The sequence below is a fragment of the Oncorhynchus kisutch genome, linkage group LG18 (genome assembly GCF_002021735.2).
Source record: "Oncorhynchus kisutch isolate 150728-3 linkage group LG18, Okis_V2, whole genome shotgun sequence".
Lineage (NCBI taxonomy): Eukaryota > Metazoa > Chordata > Actinopteri > Salmoniformes > Salmonidae > Oncorhynchus > Oncorhynchus kisutch.
This window is the reverse complement of record NC_034191.2, coordinates 5331688-5353071: the sequence shown is the minus strand read 5'-3', so window position 1 is coordinate 5353071 and position 21384 is coordinate 5331688. Positions and strand designations below refer to the sequence as shown.

Here is a 21384-nt window from a genome sequence, read left to right as displayed (position 1 = left end):
TGTAGATACATGTTGATAGCTGTGTTGTAGATACATGTTGATAGCTGTGTTGTAGATACATGTTGATAGCTGTGTTGTAGATACATGTTGACCATGTTGATAGCTGTGTTATAGATACATGTTGATAGCTGTGTTGTAGATACATGTTGATAACTGTGTTGTAGATACATGTTGATAACTGTCGTGTAGATACATGTTGACCATGTTGATAGCTGTGTTATAGATACATGTTGATAGCTGTGTTATAGATACATGTTGATAACTGTGTTGTAGATACATGTTGACCATGTTGATAGCTGTGTTGTAGATACATGTTGACCATGTTGATAGCTGTGTTGAAGATACATGTTGATAGCTGTGTTGTAGATACATGTTGACCATGTTGATAGCTGTGTTATAGATACATGTTGATAGCTGTGTTGTAGATACATGTTGATAACTGTGTTATAGATACATGTTGATAACTGTGTTGTAGATACATGTTGACCATGTTGATAGCTGTGTTGTAGATACATGTTGACCATGTTGATAGCTGTGTTGTAGATACATGTTGACCATGTTGATAGCTGTGTTGTAGATACATGTTGACCATGTTGATAGCTGTGTTGTAGATACATGTTGACCATGTTGATAGCTGTGTTGTAGATACATGTTGATAGCTGTGTTGTAGATACATGTTGACCATGTTGATAGCTGTGTTGTAGATACATGTTGGTAGCTGTGTTGTAGATACATGTTGACCATGTTGATAGCTGTGTTATAGATACATGTTGATAGCTGTGTTGTAGATACATGTTGATAACTGTGTTGTAGATACATGTTGACCATGTTGATAGCTGTGTTGTAGATACATGTTGATAGCTGTGTTGTAGATACATGTTGACCATGTTGATAGCTGTGTTGTAGATACATGTTGACCATGTTGATAGCTGTGTTGTAGATACATGTTGATAGCTGTGTTGTAGATACATGTTGATAGCTGTGTTATAGATACATGTTGATAACTGTGTTGTAGATACATGTTGACCATGTTGATAGCTGTGTTGTAGATACATGTTGACCATGTTGATAGCTGTGTTGTAGATACATGTTGATAGCTGTGTTGTAGATACATGTTGATAGCTGTGTTATAGATACATGTTGATAGCTGTGTTGTAGATAGATGTTGATAGCTGTGTTGTAGATACATGTTGATAACTGTGTTGTAGATACATGTTGATAGCTGTGTTGTAGATACATGTTGGTAGCTGTGTTGTAGATACATGTTGACCATGTTGATAACTGTGTTGTAGATACATGTTGACCATGTTGATAGCTGTGTTGTAGATACATGTTGACCATGTTGATAGCTGTGTTGTAGATACATGTTGATAGCTGTGTTGTAGATACATGTTGACCATGTTGATAGCTGTGTTGTAGATACATGTTGACCATGTTGATAGCTGTGTTGTAGATACATGTTGATAACTGTGTTGTAGATACATGTTGATAGCTGTGTTGTAGATACATGTTGACCCTGTTGACCCTGATACATGTTGACCCCGTTGACCCTGTTGACCCTGATACATGTTGACCCTGTTGACCCTGATACATGTTGACCCTGATACATGTTGACCCCGTTGACCCCGTTGACCCTGATACATGTTGACCCTGTTGACCCTGTTGACCCCGTTGACCCTGATACATGTTGACCCCGTTGACCCTGATACATTTTGAAACTGCCAAATTCTCTAAAACGACGTTGGAGGCGGCTTATGGTAGAGATATGAACATTCAATTATCTGGCAACAGCTCTGGTGGATATTTCTGCCAATTGCACCATCCCTCAAAACTTGAGACATCTGTGGCGTTGTGTTGTGTGACAAAACAGCACATTTTAGAGTGGCCTTTTATTGTCCCCAGCACAAGGTGCACCTGTGTAACGATCATGCTGTTTAATCAGCTTCTTGATATGCCACACCTGTCAGGTGGTTGGATTATCTTGGCAAAAGGAGAAATGCTTACTAACAGGGATGTAAACAGATTTGTGTACAACATTTGAGAGAAATACGTGTTTTTGTGTGTATGGAACATTTCTGGGATCTTTTATTTCAGATCATGAAACATGGGACCAACACTTTGCATGTTGCGTTTATATTTTTGTTCAGTATAGATTGTAGTTGTTCCCAGTTCATGATGTATTTTATATGCTATAGCAAGAGAATGGAACTTGCATGGTATGATAATGGAGGTTAGGCCTATTGTAGATATTGCAATATAGCTTATAATGAACTAATTTAAGTTAGGTATTATTTCACATCAATATTGGACATTACACCATTTTCTCAAAGCAACCAAGCCCAACATATATGTTATAGGCAGCACCATGTGTAACTAATGGACAGGTAACGTAGATATACTGTAACTACGGTAGTCACCCTGTCTCACCTCTCAGACGTGTTTCCATGGGAGCGATCAGGTGCACCGAGGACTGGAGTCGCCGACGCCAAAAGGTGTAGGCTATATTTGCGCCTGTAAATATAAGCATCAACAACATAATAGGATTACAGAACGGAGAACTAAGGACCACGAGCAGGATATTATAGACTTTTAGCTAAAACGGGAATGACGAGTTACCGGGTAACCAAGGAACCGCTGTTGGTAAGGCGCCCAGCGTTAGTCCCAACGAAGTGGAAACGAGAACCACTCTGTTGAATGACTCGGTCTACCGGAGAGAACCGCGCGTTAACAACGTCAATCGAAGTCAGCCTATAATTGGAAATTGAGTTGAAAGCAGTAAAGTGGGAAATACTTAATATACCTGCGCCTAAAGACGTCATGGGTGCGATCATGTTCGCGTGTATGTACATATAATTTGGTCTGAAGACCGTTTGGCGCTCCGAGTCAACACAGACAGCAGTGAGTACATATAGTGATTGTAGTGAGTAGGATGTACATTTCTCTGAAATAACAAGCTCAAAAGAACTGTAGTTCCTCCTGTAGGACCTCAGTGAAACGACAGATCTGAAGGCTACGTATTCAGAATATCAGCAACAAAAAAGAAGAAGTGTTTTGTGTGTGACAGGTCACGTTCCTCACCTGTCTGATGGAGAAGTATGACAAGCTGGCCAAGATTGGAGAGGGTTCATACGGTGTGGTGTTTAAATGCAGACACAGGGAATCCGGACAGATAGTCGCCATCAAGAAGTTTGTTGAGTCAGAGGATGACCCAGTCATCAGGAAGATAGCACTGAGGGAGATACGCATGCTGAAGGTAGGAGAGATACACACCAGGCTCTTAAACACACACACACACACACACACACACAGACAGACACACACAAACACACACACACAGACACACACACACACACAGACAGACACACACACACACACACACACACACACACACACACACACACACACACACACACACACACACACACACACACACACAGACACACAGACAGACACACACACACACACACACACACACACACACACACACACAGACACACAGACAGACAGACAGACACACACACACACACAGACAGACTGACAGCACCCTCTCACCACCCACTGTGTTTACCCCTGCAGCAGCTGAAGCATGTGAACCTGGTTAACCTCCTGGAGGTTTTCAGAAGGAAGAGACGTCTCCACCTGGTCTTTGAGTTCTGTGAGCAGACCGTCCTGAACGAGCTGGACCGACACCCCCGTGGGTAGGTTAACTCTTATCACCCTGTCATGACTCCCTAACCCCGTGGGTACGTTAACTCTTATCACCCTGTCATGACTCCCTAACCCCGTGGGTACGTTAACTCTTATCACCCTGTCATGACTCCCTAACCCCGTGGGTAGGTTAACTCTTATCACCCTGTCATGACTCCTTAACCCCGTGGGTACGTTAACTCTTATCACCCTGTCATGACTCCTTAACCCCGTGGGTAGGTTAACTCTTATCACCCTGTCATGACTCCCTAACCCCGTGGGTACGTTAACTCTTATCACCCTATCATGACTCTTTCGGGCCCAACCCCAACTCAGCTGCTAAAATAAACATGTGATGTCCTTTGTGTTGGTCTAACTCTCTCACTCTCAGGAGCTCTATGACTGATCACCAAGATCATCTTTCCTGTTTCATTTAGTGACTCCTCACGTCATACACTTTGCCTGGTGGTTAGTCTGACCACTAGGATGGACAGAATGAGGTAGGGGTTGGGAGAAATAGGGGGACAGACAGAATGAAGTAGGGGTTGGGAGAGATAGGGGGACAGACAGAATGAGGTAGGGGTTGGGAGAGATAGGGGGACAGACAGAATGAGGTAGGGGTTGGGAGAGATAGGGGGACAGACAGAATGAGGTAGGGGTTGGGAGAGATAGGGGGAGAAGACAGAATGAGGTAGGCGTTGTGAGAGATAGGGGGACAGAGAGAATGAGGTAGGGGTTGGGAGAGATAGGGGGACAGAGAGAATGAGGTAGGGGGAGGGAGAGATAGGGGGACAGAGAGAATGAGGTAGGGGTTGGGAGAGATAGGGGGACAGAGAGAATGAGGTAGGGGTTGGGAGAGATAGGGGGACAGAGAGAATGAGGTAGGGGTTGGAAGAGATAGGGGGACAGAGAGAAAGAGAGGGGGAGGGAGAGATAGGGGGACAGAGAGAAAGAGAGGGGGAGGAGAGATAGGGGGAAAGAGACGGGGAGGGAGAGATAGGGGGACAGAGAGGGGGAGGGAGAGATAGGGGAACAGAGAGAAGGGGAGGGGGAGGGAGAGATAGGGAGACAGACAGAATGAGGTAGGGGGTGGGGAAGTGGGGAGAAGGGGGACAGAGAAAGAGAGGGCGAAGGAAAGATAGGGGACAGACAGAATGATAGGCAGGGACAGAGAGGAGCTACGTGGTGGGAGACCGTTGCTAAGAGACACTAAAGACAGAGAACATTAGAAGAAAAAGTATTGTGTCAGCATACTTTAATTGACACATTATGCACACACACACACGCGCACGCACGCACGCACACACACACACACACACACACACACACACACACACGCTTTTACAGAAGTGAAAAGTAACAGAGATGTCAATAAAGCTATGAAACAAAATAACTCAAAAGTTAAAAAGAAATCCTTTCTAGCACACAGACATTAGAAGTATTTGGTATTTTATTGGGATCCCCCATTAGCTGTTCCTAAAGCAGCAGCTACACTTCCTGGGGTCCAACACAAAACATGACACGTAATACAGAATATCATTAGACAAGAACAGAACGTTGTGTTTTGTGGCAGAAGTTGACGGCCTGCAGCGTCTGCCACACTATAGTCTTCAGTTGAACCCCAGGGACCCTGGAGGAGACCAGGACACAACGGGAAGTTTTATAGAACACACAGACATCCCTCTACCCCACACACTCTCCGTTCCCAAGACAAAGGGCAGTGTGTGTATTATGTTAGGAGAAAGCTTCCTCCCTCGCTGCCTCACTACAGGTCCTTTACCCAGAATGCCACGCAGCAGAAACTCAAGCCGCCCCTGAAAACAAAAGCTGTGGTTGCTAGGGGCGAAATGCATATACAGTTGCCCGGGTGATAGAGAACTTTTTAAAGCAGCAGTCCGTTTGGATGTAACAAGAAAGGATCTGAGAACATAACAATATCACAATGATTATAATGAGGATTATTATGATGAATTTACAGTAGCATTACATATCATGATGATTATTATGATGAATTTACAGTAGCATTACATATCACGATGATTATTATGATGAATTTACAGTAGCATTACATATCATGATGATTATTATGATGAATTTACAGTAGCATTACATATCACGATGATTATTATGATGAATTTACAGTAGCATTACATATGACGATTATTACGATGACTTTACAGTAGCATTACATATCATGATGATTATTATGATGAATTTACAGTAGCATTACATATCACGATTATTACGATGACTTTACAGTAGCATTACATATGACGATTATTACGATGACTTTACAGTAGCATTACATATCATGATGATTATTATGATGAATTTACAGTAGCATTACATATCACGATGATTATTATGATGAATTTACAGTAGCATTACATATCACGATGATTATTCAGATGAATTTACAGTAGCATACATATCATGATGATTACAGTTGAAGTCGGAAGTTTACATACACCTGAGCCAAATACATTGAAACTCAGTTTTTCACAATTCCTGACATTTAATCCTAGTTAAAATTCTCTGTCTGAGGTCAGTTAGGATCTTTTACAGTTCTGCCCACAATTTTTCAATCGGATTGAGGTTAGGGCTTTGTGATGGCCACTCTAATACCTTCACTTTGTTGTCCTTAAGCCATTTTGCCACAATTTTAGAAGTATGCTTGGGGTCATTGTCCATTTGGAAGACCCATTTGCGACCAAGCTTTAACTTCCTGACTGATGTCTTGAGATGTTGCTTCAATATATCCACATAATTTTCTTTCCTCATGATGCCATCTATTTTGTGAAGCGCACCAGTCAGTCCCTCCTGCAGCAAAGCACCCCCACAACATGATGCTGCCACCCCCACAACATGATGCTGCCACCCCCGTGCTTCAAGGTTGGGATGGTGTTCTTTGGCTTGCAAGCCTCCCCCTTTTTCCTCCAAACATAACAATGGTCATTATGGCCAAATAGTTATTTTTTTGTTTCATCAGACCCGAGGACATTTCTCCAAAAAGTACGATCTTTGTCCCCATGTGCAGTTGTAAACTGTAGTCTGGCTTTTTTTATGGCGGTTTTGGAGCAGTGGCTTCTTCCTTGCTGGCCGGCCTTTCAGGTTATGTCAATATAGTACTCGTTTTACTGTGGATATAGATACTTTTGTACCTGTTTCCTCCAGCATCTTCACAAGGTCCTTTGCTGTTGTTCTGGGATTGATTTGCAATTTTCGCTCCAAAGTACGTTCATCTCTAGGAGACAGAATGAGTCTCCTTCCTAAGCGGTATGACGGCTGTGTGGTCCCATGGTGTTTATACTTGTGTACTATTGTTTGTACATATGAACGTGGTAACTTCAGGCATTTGGAAATTGCTCCCAAGGATGAACCAGACTTGTGGAGGTCTACAATTTGTTTTCTGAGGTCTTGGCTGATTTCTTTGATTTTCCCATGATGTCAAGCAAAGAGGCACTGAGTTTGAAGGTAGGCCTTGAAATACATCCACAGGTACACCTCCAATTGACTCAAATTATGTCAATTAGCCTATCAGAAGCTTCTAAAGCCATGACATCATTTTCTGGAATTTTCCAAACTGTTTAAAGGCACAGTCAACTTAGTGTATGTAAACTTCTAACCCACTGGAATTATGATAGTTTGTTGACAAAAAATGTGTTTTGTTTTAATGACTCCAACCTAAGTGTATGTAAACCTCAGACTTCAACTGGATGTGTTTCTGAACTATTGACAACAACAAAGTATCCCTCTATAACCTGTGATCTCTGTATGTTCTAAAAAACATCCTGTTGTGTTCTGGTCTCCTCCAGGGTCCCTGAGGTTCAACTGAAGAGTATAGTGTGGCAGACGCTGCAGGCCGTCAACTTCTGCCACAAACACAACGTTAGTTTCAGCTAATTCTTACTTCTAATGTCTGCGTGCTAGAAAGGTTATCTTTTTAACTTTTGAGTTATTTTGTTTCATAGCTTTATTGACATCTATATTACTTTTCAGTTCTGTAATAGTGTGTGTGTGTGTGTGTGTGTGTGTGTGTGTGTTTCAGTGTATTCATCGGGATGTGAAGCCAGAGAACATCCTCCTCACCAAGACAGGAGTCATCAAACTCTGTGACTTTGGATTCGCCAGGATCCTCAGTAGGTCACACACACACACACGCACGCACGCACACACACACACACACACACACACACACACACACACACACACACACACACACACACACACACACACACACACACACACACACACACACACACACACACACACGCACACGCACACGCACACGCACACACACACACCACGGCCCGTGAGTACGTTTGTGTGTGCTTAGCGTTCTATGTTTCTCTAATGACTAATTCAACAAGGAGCCTAAAGATATCAGCTGCTGTTCTGGTCTCCTCACTCAGTCGGCTACCCAGTCAGCCAGTCAGCTAGCCAGTCAGCCAGTCAGCTAGCCAGTCAGCCAGTTAGGCAGTCAGCTAGCCATTCAGCAAGGAGCCTAAAGATATCAGCTGCTGTTCTGGTCTCCTCACTCAGTCGGCTAGCCAGTCAGCCAGTTAGGCAGTCAGCTAGCCATTCAGCAAGGAGCCTAAAGATATCAGCTGCTGTTCTGGTCTCCTCACTCAGTCGGCTAGCCAGTCAGCCAGTCAGCTAGCCAGTCAGCCAGTCAGCTAGCCAGTCAGCCAGTTAGGCAGTCAGCTAGCCATTCAGCAAGGAGCCTAAAGATATCAGCTGCTGTTCTGGTCTCCTCACTTCCACAGCAGAGAAGTATAGGGAGGAGAGAAGAGGAGAGGAGAAGAACCAGCCAGTCAACTTGCCAGTCAACCTGTTAAACAGTCAGCCAATCAGCCAGTTAGGCAGTCAGCCATTTAGGCAGTCAGCCATTTAGGCAGTCAGCCAGTCAACCGGCCAGTCAGCCTGTTAGACAGTCAGTCAGTGAGTCAAAAACTTCATCCAGTTAGTCATTCAGTTGGCCAGTCAGCCAGTCAGCTAGCCAGTCAGCTAGCCAGTCAGCCAGTCAGCTAGCCAGTCAGCTAGCCAGTCAGCCAGTCAGCTAGCCAGTCAGCCTGTTAAGCAGTCAGCTAGCCAGTCAGTCAGTCAGCTAGCCAGTCAGCCAGTTAGGCAGTCAGCTAGCCATTCAGCCAGTTAGGCAGTCAGCTAGCCAGTCAGTCGGCTAGTCATCCAGTCAGCTAGCCGGTCAGTCAGTCAGCCAATCAGCCAGCCATTCAGTCAGCTAGCCAGTCAGCCGGTCAGTCAGCTAGCCAGTCAGCCAATCAGCTAGCCAGTCAGCTGTTCAGTCAGTCAGCTAGCCAGTCAGTTAGCCAGTCAGCTAGTCAGTTTTTCCACAACCACGGGTCATTACGAGTATCTCGTAATGCCCTTTGGCCTGTCCAATGCTCCTTCAGTCTTCCAGGCCTTCATCAACAACGTGTTTCGGGACATGCTGGGACGGGGCGTAGTGGTCTATATAGACTACATTATGGTCTATTCTGCTGACCGCGTCCAGCATGTCTCGTTAGTCAGGTCTGTGCTGAGAAGACTGTTGGAGCATGAGCAGGAGAAATGTTTGTTTTTCCAGTGGTCCGTGTCCTTGGAAGGAAGTGTCCTTCCACGAAGGGAGTGGAGATGGAGGAGCAACGCATCAGCGCAGTCAGGTCATGGCCCATCTCCAAGTCCGTGAAAGCAGTCCAGTGATTCCTGGGGTTCGTCAACTAATTTCGGAAGGTCATCCGGAGCTTCAGCACGGTGGTTGCGCCTCTTACCTCCCTGCTGAGAGGAGGTCCCCAGCAGCTTCGTTGGACGGCGAAGGCGGAGAGGGCGTTTGACACGCTGAAGGCACGTTTCCCCACTGCTCCCGACCCCTAACTCTCCTTCATCGTCGAGGTGGATGCCTCTGAAGTAGTCGGGGCATTGTTATCTCAGCGCACCGGAACCCCTCCATAGCACCGGCCCTGCACTTTCTACTCCAATCTAGTGAGCCCCGCCCAGAGGAACTACGACGTAGGGGACTGGGAACTCTTGGCGGCCAAGAAGGCTCTGAAGGCGTGGAGGCACTGGCTGGAGGGATCCAAACACCCTTTCCTGGTGTGAACAGACCACTGCAAACTGGAGTACATCAGACTAAACCCAAGACAGGCCAGGTGGGCTCTATTCTTTGCCAGGTTCCAATTCACGATTTCCTATAAGCCAGTCTCGAAGAATGTGAAGGCGGACGCCTCTATGATGCAGAGGAGAGGCAGGAAGAGGAGACCTCCATCATCCCTCCGTTCCGCATCATCGCACCAGTGGTGTGGGATGTGGATGCCGACATACGGCAGGCACTGCGTACAGAACCAGTACCTGCACAGTGCCCGGAAAATCGCACCTACGTGCCCACAGGTGTGCGGGACTGCCTCCTTTCCTGGGCACACACGGCGCCAGTGTCGGGTCATCCTTGGATTGGCCGTACCATCACCTGCCTAACAGAGAAGTACTGGTTAGGGACATCCGGGTTTACGTCTCTTCCAGCTCCATCTGTGCTCAGTCTAAGGACACCTCCCTTATGGAAAGCTTCTTCCCCTGCCGGTTCTACAATGACCCTGGTCTCACCTCTCGGTGGACATTGTCACTGACCTTCCCCCCCTCCCAGGGGAATACTGCCATTCACGTTGTAGTGGACTGGTTTTTCCAAAGCTTGTCATCTCCTTCCTCTGCCTGGGCTTCCATCGGCCATGCAAACCACGGAGGCTCTTTGTACGCACGTCTCCCGGGTACTACAGTATCCCGGAGGATATTATGTCAGACCGTGGACCCTCAGTTCATCTCACGTCTATGGAAGGCGTTCATGGAACGCCTGGGGGTCACGGTCAGTCTCACCTCCGGGTAACATCCTCAAGCTAATGGGGAGGTGGAGAGAGTCAATCAGGAGGTGGGCAGGTTCCTGAGGTGTTACTGTCAGGATCGGCCGGGAGAGTGGACGGATTTTCTACCTTGGGCGGAGTACGTGCAGAATTCCCTCCACCAATCCCCTACTGGATGTCTGCATGTTGGGGCTCCTGCGGTGGACGAGTGGTTTCGGTGTGCTGAGGAGATCTGGAACGCTGCACACACTCGTCTCCAGCGGGCCAAGTGACGGCACAAGGAACAGGCCGACTACCGCGGAAATTAAAAAAGAAAAATCTCTCCAGGCGACCGGGTCTGGCTCTCCACCCTGAACCCACCCCACCTGCCCAGCCGGAGGGTTGGCCCATGGTTTGTGGGGTCGTTTAAGGTCCTGAGGAGGGTTAACTTCTTACGGGCATGTGGGACGGTAGCGTCCCACCTAGCCAACATCCGGTGAAATTGCAGAGCGAGAAATTCAAACTACAGAAATATAAATATTTAACATTCATGAAAATACAAGTGTAGTACATCAAAATAAAGCTGAACTACTTGTTAATCCAGCCGCTGTGTCAGATTTCAAAAAGGCTTTACGGCGAAAGCACACCATGCGATTATCTGAGGACAGCGCCCCGCATACAAATGCAGAAAAAAACATTTTTCAATCAGGCAGTTGCGACACGAAAGTCAGAAATAGCAATATAAAAACTGCCTTACCTTTGATGATCTTCTTCTGTTGGCACTCCAAAAGGGCCCAGTTACATCACAAATGGTACTTTTGTTCGATAAAGTCCTTCTTTATATCCATAAAAACTCAGTTTAGCTGGTCGAGCTTCAGTCAATAATCCACCTGTTTCCCTCCTTTAAAATGCATACAAAAATTAATCCCAAATGTTACTAATACATTTATCCAAACAAGTTAAACAACGTTTATAATCAAACCTTAGGTACCCTAATATGAAAATAAAATACACAATTTAAGACAGAGAAAAGTATGCTCATTACCGGAGATAAATAAGAAAGAACACTCTTTCACCCATGCGCATGGAAACACTACAGCCAAAATGGATGCCACTTAGAAAAACTACAACTTCTAGCTCATTTTTCCAAAAACCAGCATGAAACTCTTTCTAAAGACTGTTGACATCTAGTGGAAGCCCTAGGAACTGCAATCTGGGAGGATTTGGCCTTATAATAAAAGTAACAGCCATTGAAAACAGTGGTAGGCCGACATTTTTTTTGGGGGGGGGGATGGTTTGTCCTCGGGGTTTCGCCTGCCATGTCAGTTCTGTTTTACAGATTAGTCTCTGGACATCGAGGGAGGTCTGGCGTACTCGGTCCGTGAGGTCCTGGATTCGAGGCATCGGGGAGGGGGGTGTCTCCAGCACTTCATTGACTGGGGGGGAGTACGGCCCAGAAGAGCGGTGCTGGGTTTATGCGGTGGACATCTTGGACGCTTCGCTGACCAGGGATTTTCACCTTCGCCGCCCGGACCGACCAACACCGTGCCCCTGTGGTCGTTCCCGAGGCCGATGTCATCCCGGTGGGGGTGGGTGGGTGGGGGGGGGGTACTGCTACTCGTTCTGTTCACCAGTTCATGACGTCACCGGCCTTCTAGGCTTCACATAACTGGATTCATTATCATCAACCCCGGACTGTCTTGTCTGATTAGGCTGATTAGAATATGTGCCCTCTGTTCCCCATTGTCTTGGCTGATTAGGCTGATTCCCATTTCCCCTGTTAAGTATGTTATATATGTGCCCTCTGTTCCCCATTGTCTTGGCTGATTAGGCTGATTCCCATTTCCCCTGTTAAGTATGTTATATATGTGCCCTCTGTTCCACATTTGTCCTTGTCAGTTATTGTTCCCAAGTCCGTTGGTTGTGTGAGTACCTATGCGTTCTTTCAGCTTCTGTGCTGCGCGTTTTGGCGCGTTGTGTATTACGGGTCTCGTCCCGTGTCGTTCTATGAGGTTTACCATCGTTCTTTTCTTTGGGTACATCCCAGTGTTTTTGTATACGTGTTTGTTTTGGGGGTGTATTAAAAACCCCTATTATGTATTCCTGCGGCCGTCTCCTAATCCTTTATACCGCGTGACACTCTGTGTGTAATATACTGTACATGTTATTCGATGTCTACCTCTCTCTCTGTCTCTCTCTCTCTCTCTCTCTCTCTCTCTCTCTCTCGCTCATGTTATTCAATCTCTCTCTCTCGCTCATGTTATTCAATCTCTCTCTCTCGCTCATGTTATTCAATCTCTCTCTCTCGCTCATGTTATTCAATCTCTCTCTCTCTCTCTCTCTCGCTCATGTTATTCAATCTCTCTCTCTCTCTCTCTCTCGCTCATGTTATTCAATCTCTCTCTCTCTCTCTCTCTCTCGCTCATGTTATTCAATCTCTCTCTCTCGCTCATGTTATTCAATCTCTCTCTCTCGCTCATGTTATTCAATCTCTCTCTCTCTCTCTCTCTCTCGCTCATGTTATTCAATGTCTCTCTCTCTCTCTCTCTCGCTCATGTTATTCAATGTCTCTCCTCTCTCTCTCTCTCTCGCTCATGTTATTCAATCTCTCTCTCTCTCTCTCGCTCATGTTATTCAATCTCTTCTCTCTCTCTCTCTCGCTCATGTTATTCAATCTCTCTCTCGCTCATGTTATTCAATCTCTCTCTCTCGCTCATGTTATTCAATCTCTCTCTCTCTCTCTCTCATGTTATTCAATCTCTCTCTCTCGCTCATGTTATTCAATCTCTCTCTCTCTCTTTCGCTCATGTTATTCAATCTCTCTCTCTCTCTCGCTCATGTTATTCAATCTCTCTCTCTCTCTCTCTCTCGCTCATGTTATTCAATCTCTCTCTCTCGCTCATGTTATTCAATCTCTCTCTCTCTCTCTCTCGCTCATGTTATTCAATCTCTCTCTCTCTCTCTCTCGCTCATGTTATTCAATGTCTCTCTCTCTCTTGCTCATGTTATCAATGTCTCTCTCGCTCTCTTGCTCATGTTATTCAATGTCTCTCTCTCTCTCTCTCTTGCTCATGTTATTCAATGTCTCTCTCTCTCTCTCTCTCGCTCATGTTATTCCAATGTCTCTCTCTCTGCGCTCATGTTATTCAATGTCTCTCTCTCGCTCATGTTATCAATGTCTCTCTCTCTCTCTCGCTCATGTTTATTCAATGTCTCTCTCTCTCTCTCGCTCATGTTTATTCAATGTCTCTCTCTCTCGCTCATGTTATTCAATGTCTCTCTCTCTCTCTCTCGCTCATTGTTATTCAATGTCTCTCTCTCTCTCTCTCGCTATGTTTATTCAATGTCTCTCTCTCTCTCTCGCTCATGTTATTCAATGTCCTCTCTCTCTCTCGCTCATGTTATTCAATGTCTCTCTCTCTCGCTCATGTTATTCAATGTCTCTCTCTCTCGCTCATGTTTATTCAATGTCTCTCTCTCTCGCTCATGTTATTCAATGTTCTCTCTCTCTCTCTCTCTCTCGCTCATGTTATTCAATGTCTCTCTCTCTCTCTCTCATGTTATTCAATGTCTCGTCTCTCTCTCTCTCTCTCTCGCTCATGTTATTCAATGTCTCTCTCTCTCTCTCTCTCTCGCTCATGTTATTCAATGCGTCTCCTCTCTCCTCTCTCGCTCATGTTGATTCAATTGGTCTCTCCTCTCTCATCCTCGTCTCTCTCTTCGCTCTATGTTATTCAATTGTCTCTCTTCTCTCTTCTCTCGCCGCATGTATTCAATGCTCTCTATTGGTCTCTGTATTCAATGTCTCTCTCTCTCTCTCTCTCTCGCTCATGTTATTCAATGTCCTCTCTCTCTCTCTTGCTCATGTTATTCAATGTCTCTCTCTCATCTCTCTCTCTCTCGCTCATGTTATTCAATGTCTCTCTCTCTCTCTCTCTTGCTCATGTTATTCAATGTCTCTCTCTCTCTCTCTCTCTCTCGCTCATGTTATTCAATGTCTCTCTCTCTCTCTCTCTCTCTCGCTCATGTTATTCAATGTCTCTCTCTCTCTCTCTCTTGCTCATGTTATTCAATCTCTCTCTCTCTCTCTCTCTCTCTCATGTTATTCAATCTCTCTCTCTCTCTCGCTCATGTTATTCAATCTCTCTCTCTCTCTCTCTCTCTCTCGCTCATGTTATTCAATCTCTCTCTCTCGCTCATGTTATTCAATCTCTCTCTCTTCCCTCATGTTATTCAATCTCTCTGTCTCTCTCTCTTCTCGCTCATGTTATTCAATGTCTCTCTCTCTCTCTCTCGGCTCATGTTATTCAATGTCTCTCTCTCTCTCTCTCTCTCGCTCATGTTATTCAATGTCTCTCTCTCTCGCTCATGTTATTCAATGTCTCTCTCTCGCTCATGTTATTCAATGTCTCTCTCTCTCTCTCGCTCATGTTATTCAATGTCTCTCTCTCTCTCTCGCTCATGTTATTCAATGTCTCTCTCTCTCGCCTCATGTTATTCAATGTCTCTCTCTCTCTCTCTCTCGCTCATGTTATTCAATGTCTCTCTCTTCTCTCTCCGCTCATGTTATTCAATGTCTCTCTCTCTCTCTCGCTCATGTTATTCAATGTCTCTCTCTCTCTCTCGCTCATGTTATTCAATGTCTCTCTCTCTCGCTCATGTTATTCAATGTCTCTCTCTCTCGCTCATGTTATTCAATGTCTCTCTCTCTCGCTCATGTTATTCAATGTCTCTCTCTCTCTCTCTCTCTCGCTCATGTTATTCAATGTCTCTCTCTCTCTCTTCTCATGTTATTCAAATGTCTCTCTCTCTCTCTCTCTCTCGCTCATGTTATTCAATGTCTCTCTCTCTCTCTCTCTCTCTCGCTCATGTTATTCAATGTCTCTCTCTCTCTCTCTCTCGCTCATGTTATTCAATGTCTCTCTCTCTCTCTCTCTCTCTCTCTCGCTCATGTTATTCAATGTCTCTCTCTCTCTCTCGCTCATGTTATTCAATGTCTCTCTCTCTCTCGCTCTCTCTCTCGCTCATGTTATTCAATGTCTCTCTCTCTCTCTCTCTCTCTCTCTCTTGCTCATGTTATTCAATGTCTCTCTCTCTCTCTCTCGCTCATGTTATTCAATGTCTCTCTCTCTCTCTCTCTTGCTCATGTTATTCAATGTCTCTCTCTCTCTCTCTCTCTCGCTCATGTTATTCAATGTCTCTCTCTCTCTCTCTCTTGCTCATGTTATTCAATGTCTCTCTCTCTCTCTCTCTCTCTCGCTCATGTATTCAATGTCTCTCTCTCTCTCTCTCTCTCTCGCTCATGTTATTCAATGTCTCTCTCTCTCTCTCTCTCTCTCGCTCATGTATTCAATGTCTCTCTCTCTCTCTCTCTCTCTCATGTTATTCAATGTCTCTCTCTCTCTCTCTCGCTCATGTTATTCAATCTCTCTCTCTCTCTCTCTCTCTCATGTTATTCAATCTCTCTCTCTCTCTCGCTCATGTTATTCAATCTCTTCTCTCTCTCTCCCGCTCATGTTATTCAATCTCTCTCTCTCTCTTTCGCTCATGTTATTCAATCTCTCTCTCTCTCTCTCGCTCATGTTATTCAATCTCTCTCTCTCGCTCTCGCTCATGTTATTCAATCTCTCTCGCTCTCTCTCGCTCATGTTATTCAATCTCTCTCTCTCGCTCATGTTATTCAATCTCTCTCTATCTCTCTCTCGCTCATGTTATTCAATCTCTCTCTCTCTCTCTCTCGCTCATGTTATTCAATGTCTCCTCTCTCTCTTGCTCATGTTATTCAATGTCTCTCTCTCTCTCTTGCTCATGTTATTCAATGTCTCTCTCTCTCTCTCTCTTGCTCATGTTATTCAATGTCTCTCTCTCTCTCTCTCGCTCATGTTATTTCAATGTCTCTCTCTCTCGCTCATGTTATTCAATGTCTCTCTCTCGCTCATGTTATTCAATGTCTCTCTCTCTCTCTCGCTCATGTTATTCAATGTCTCTCTCTCTCTCTCGCTCATGTTATTCAATGTCTCTCTCTCTCGCTCATGTTATTCAATGTCTCTCTCTCTCTCTCTCTCTCGCTCATGTTATTCAATGTCTCTCTCTCTCTCGCTCATGTTATTCAATGTCTCTCTCTCTCGCTCATGTTATTCAATGTCTCTCTCCTCTCGCTCATGTTATTCAATGTCTCTCTCTCTCGCTCATGTTATTCAATGTCTCTCTCTCTCTCTCTCTCTCTCTCTCGCTCATGTTATTCAATGTCTCTCTCTCTCTCTCATGTTATTCAATGTCTCTCTCTCACTCTCTCTCTCTCGCTCATGTTATTCAATGTCTCTCTCTCTCTCTCTCTCGCTCATGTTATTCAATGTCTCTCTCTGTCTCTCTCTCGCTCATGTTATTCAATGTCTCTCTCTCTCTCGCTCATGTTATTCAATGTCTCTCTCTCTCTCTCTCTCTCGCTCATGTTATTCAATGTCTCTCTCTCTCTCTCTCTCGCTCATGTTATTCAATGTCTCTCTCTCTCTCTCTCTTGCTCATGTTATTCAATGTCTCTCTCTCTCTCTCTCTCGCTCATGTTATTCAATGTCTCTCTCTCTCTCTCTCTTGCTCATGTTATTCAATGTCCCTCTCTGTGTTCAGCGGGGCCAGGTGACGACTATACAGACTATGTGGCTACTCGGTGGTACCGGGCTCCAGAGCTCCTGGTGGGTGATACTCAGTATGGAGCCCCGGTGGACCTCTGGGCGCTGGGCTGTGTATTCGCTGAGCTACTCCATGGAAACCCTCTCTGGCCTGGACGCTCTGACGTTGACCAGCTCTACCTCATCAGAAGCACTCTAGGTACACAGTGAGAAGGAGCCAATTTATTATCAAGGGTAATTGTCCAAACGACAGCTGTTTGTTGTTTTTGCTTTATGTTGCCTGCTACCTGTGATAACCTCCGTTCTGACCACATCAGGTGACCTGATCCCTCGTCACCAGCAGGTGTTCCGATCCAACGTGTTCTTCAGCGGAGTCAGCATCCCCGAGCCTGACACCACGGTACTATTAATATATATATATTTATTTATATACAGTACCAGTCAACAATTTGGACTCACCTACTCATTCAAGGGGTTTTCCTTTATTTGTACTATTTTCTACATTGCAGAATAATAATAAAAGACATCAAAACTTTGAAATAACAAATATGGAATCATGTAGTAACCAAAAAAGTGTTAAACATCTCAAAAAAATATATGAGATTCTTCAAAGTTCCACCCTTTGCCTTGATGACTGCTTTGCACCACTCTTGGCATTCTCTCAACCATCTTCATGAGGTAGTCAACTCGAATGCATTTCAATTAACAGGTGTGCATTGTTAAATGTTCTTCTTAATGCGTTTTAGCCAATCAGTTGTGTTGTGAAAAGGTGTGGGGGGGGGGGGGGGGGGTGTATACAGAAGCCCTATTTGGTTAAAGACCAAGTCTATATTATGGCAAAGAGAAATGACAGTCCATCATTATTTTAAGACATGAAGGCCAGTCAATCAGGAAAATGTCAAGAACTTTGAAAGTTTCTTCAAGTGCAGTCGCAGAAACCATCAAGCGCTATGATGACACTGTCTCTCATGAGGACCTCTCAGAGTTACCTCTGCTGGAGAGGATACGTTCATTAGAGTTACCAGCCTCAGAAATTCCAGCCCCCAAAAAAACTTTACAGAGTTCAACAGACACATCTCAATATCAACTGTTCAGAGGAGACTGGGTGAATCAGGCCTTCATGGTCGAATTGCTGCAAAGAAACCACTTCTAAAGGACCGCAATAATAAGAAGAGACTTGCTTGGGCCAAGAAACACGAGCAATGGACATTAGACTGGTGGAAATCTGTCCTTTGGTCTGATGAGTCCAAATGTTAGATTTTTGGATCCAACCACCATGTCTTTGTGAGACGCAGAGTAGGTAAACAGATGATTTCTGTGTGTGTGGTTCCCACCGTGAAGCATGGAGGAGGAGGTGTGATGGTGTGGGGGTGCTTTATTGGTGATACTGTCACTGATTTATTTAGAATTTAAGGCACACTTAACCAGCATGGATACTACAGCATTCTGCAGCGATACGCCATCCCATCTGGTTTGTGCTTAGTGGGACAATCATTTGTTTTTCAAAAGGACAATGACCCAACATACCTCCAGGCTGTGTAAGGGCTATTTGACCAAGAAGGACAGTGATGGAGGGCTGCATCAGATGACCTGGCCTCCACAATCACCTGACCTCAATGCAATTGAGATGTTTTGGGATGAGTCGGACCGTGGAGTGAAGGAAAAGCCGCCAACAATTGCTCAGCATATGTGGGAACTCCTTCAAGACAGTTGGAAAAGCATTCCAGGTGAAGCTGGTTGAGAGAATGCCAAGAGTTTGGAAAGCTCTCATCAAGGCAAAGGGTGGCTACTTTGAAGAATCTCAAATATCAAATACATTTTGTTTTTTTTAACACCTTTTTGGTTACTACTTGATTCCATTTGTATAATTTAATAGTTTTTATTATTATTCTATAGTGTAGAAAATAGTAAAAATAAAGAAAACCCTTGAATGAGTAGGTGTCCCAACTTTTGACTGGTGCTGTATGCTATAACTAACTATATTACTATATCCCCTGGCCTAGCCAGACACTATGGTACCTAACTATATATACTGTACTATACTATAAATACTATACTATAACTAACTATATTACTATATCCCCTGGCCTAGCCAGACACTATGGTACCTAACTATATATACTGTACTATACTATAAATACTATACTATAACTAACTATATTACTATATCCCCTGGCCTAGCCAGACACTATGGTAGCTAACTATATATACTATACTGTACTATAAATACTATACTATAAATACTATACTATAACTAACAATATTACTATATCCCTTGGCCTAGCCAGACACTATGGTAGCTAACTATATATACTGTACTATACTATAAATACTATACTATAACTAACTATATTACTATATCCCCTGGCCTAGCCAGACACTATGGTACCTAACTATATATACTGTACTATACTATAAATACTATACTATATCTAACTATATTACTATATCCCCTGGCCTAGCCAGACACTATGGTACCTAACTATATATACTGTACTATACTATAAATACTATACTATATCTAACTATATTACTATATCCCTTGGCCTAGCCAGACACTATGGTACCTAACTATATATACCGTACTATACTGTACTATAAATACTATACTATAAATACCATACTATAACTAAATCAAATCAAATTTATTTATATAGCCCTTCGTACATCAGCTGATATCTCAAAGTGCTGTACAGAAACCCAGCCTAAAACCCCAAACAGCAAGCAATGCAGGTGTAGAAGCACGGTGGCTAGGAAAAACTCCCTAGAAAGGCCAAAACCTAGGAAGAAACCTAGAGAGGAACCAGGCTATGTGGGTTGGCCAGTCCTCTTCTGGCTGTGCCGGGTGGAGATTATAACAGAACATGGCCAAGATGTTCAAATGTTCATAAATGACCAGCATGGTCGAATAATAATAAGGCAGAACAGTTGAAACTGGAGCAGCAGCACGGCCAGGTGGACTGGGGACAGCAAGGAGTCATCATGTCAGGTAGTTCTGGGGCATGGTCCTAGGGCTCAGGTCAGTTGAAACTGCAGCAGCAGCACGGCCAGGTGGCCGTAATAACTATAAATACTATACTATAACTAACTATATTACTATATCCCCTGGCCTAGCCAGACACTATGGTACCTAACTATATATACTGTACTATACTATAAATACTATACTATAACTAACTATATTACTATATCCCCTGGCCTAGCCAGACACTATGGTACCTAACTATATATACACTATACTGTACTAAACTTTTCTATACTATAACTAACAATATTACTATATCCCCTGGCCTAGCCAGATACTACGGTAACTATACTATACTATGCTATGCTATGCTATACTATACTATGCTATACTATACTGTACTATGCTATACTATGCTATACTATACTATGCTATACTATACTGTACTATGCTATACTATGCTATACTATACTATGCTATACTATACTGTACTATGCTATACTATACTATACTATGCTATACTATACTATGCTATGCTATACTATACTGCACTATGCTATACTGTACTATGCTATACTATACTATACTATGCTATACTATACTGTACTATGCTATACTATGCTATACTATACTATGCTATGCTATGCTATACTATGCTATACTATACTATGCTATGCTATGCTATACTATGCTATACTGTACTATGCTATACTATACTATGCTATACTATACTATGCTATGCTATACTATACTATGCTATGCTATGCTATACTATGCTATACTATACTATGCTATACTATACTATGCTATGCTATGCTATACTATGCTATACTATACTATACTATGCTATACTATACTATGCTATACTATACTATGCTATGCTATACTATGCTATACTATACTGTACTATGCTATACTATACTGTACTATACTATACTATACTATGCTATGCTATACTATACTATGCTATACTATACTGTACTATGCTATACTATACTATACTATGCTATACTATACTATGCTATGCTATACTATACTGTACTATGCTATACTGTACTATGCTATACTATACTATACTATGCTATACTATACTATGCTATGCTATACTATACTGTACTATGCTATACTGTACTATGCTATACTATACTATACTATGCTATACTATACTGTACTATGCTATACTATGCTATACTATACTATGCTATGCTATGCTATACTATGCTATACTATACTATGCTATGCTATGCTATACTATGCTATACTGTACTATAATATACTA

General features: G+C 43.6%; 1 protein-coding gene across 2 annotated transcripts in view; it reads left to right on the top strand.

Moving 5' to 3' along the window:
• The first annotated feature begins 2446 nt into the window (after positions 1 to 2446).
• The window catches only part of LOC116354831 (cyclin-dependent kinase-like 1), a 38905-nt gene continuing 19967 nt past the window's right edge, over positions 2447 to 21384 (top strand). The window contains exons 1-7 of one of the 2 annotated variants that reach the window (XM_031796858.1): positions 2447 to 2898; positions 3065 to 3253; positions 3577 to 3698; positions 7503 to 7575; positions 7736 to 7826; positions 17139 to 17339; positions 17458 to 17540. In XM_031796858.1, the coding sequence (XP_031652718.1) occupies positions 3086 to 3253; positions 3577 to 3698; positions 7503 to 7575; positions 7736 to 7826; positions 17139 to 17339; positions 17458 to 17540 (738 nt within the window). In that variant the 5' untranslated portion in view covers positions 2447 to 2898; positions 3065 to 3085. Of the gene's footprint in view, positions 3254 to 3576; positions 3699 to 7502; positions 7576 to 7735; positions 7827 to 17138; positions 17340 to 17457; positions 17541 to 21384 lie in introns of both variants that reach the window. The other variant, XM_031796857.1, reaches the window with a different exon arrangement.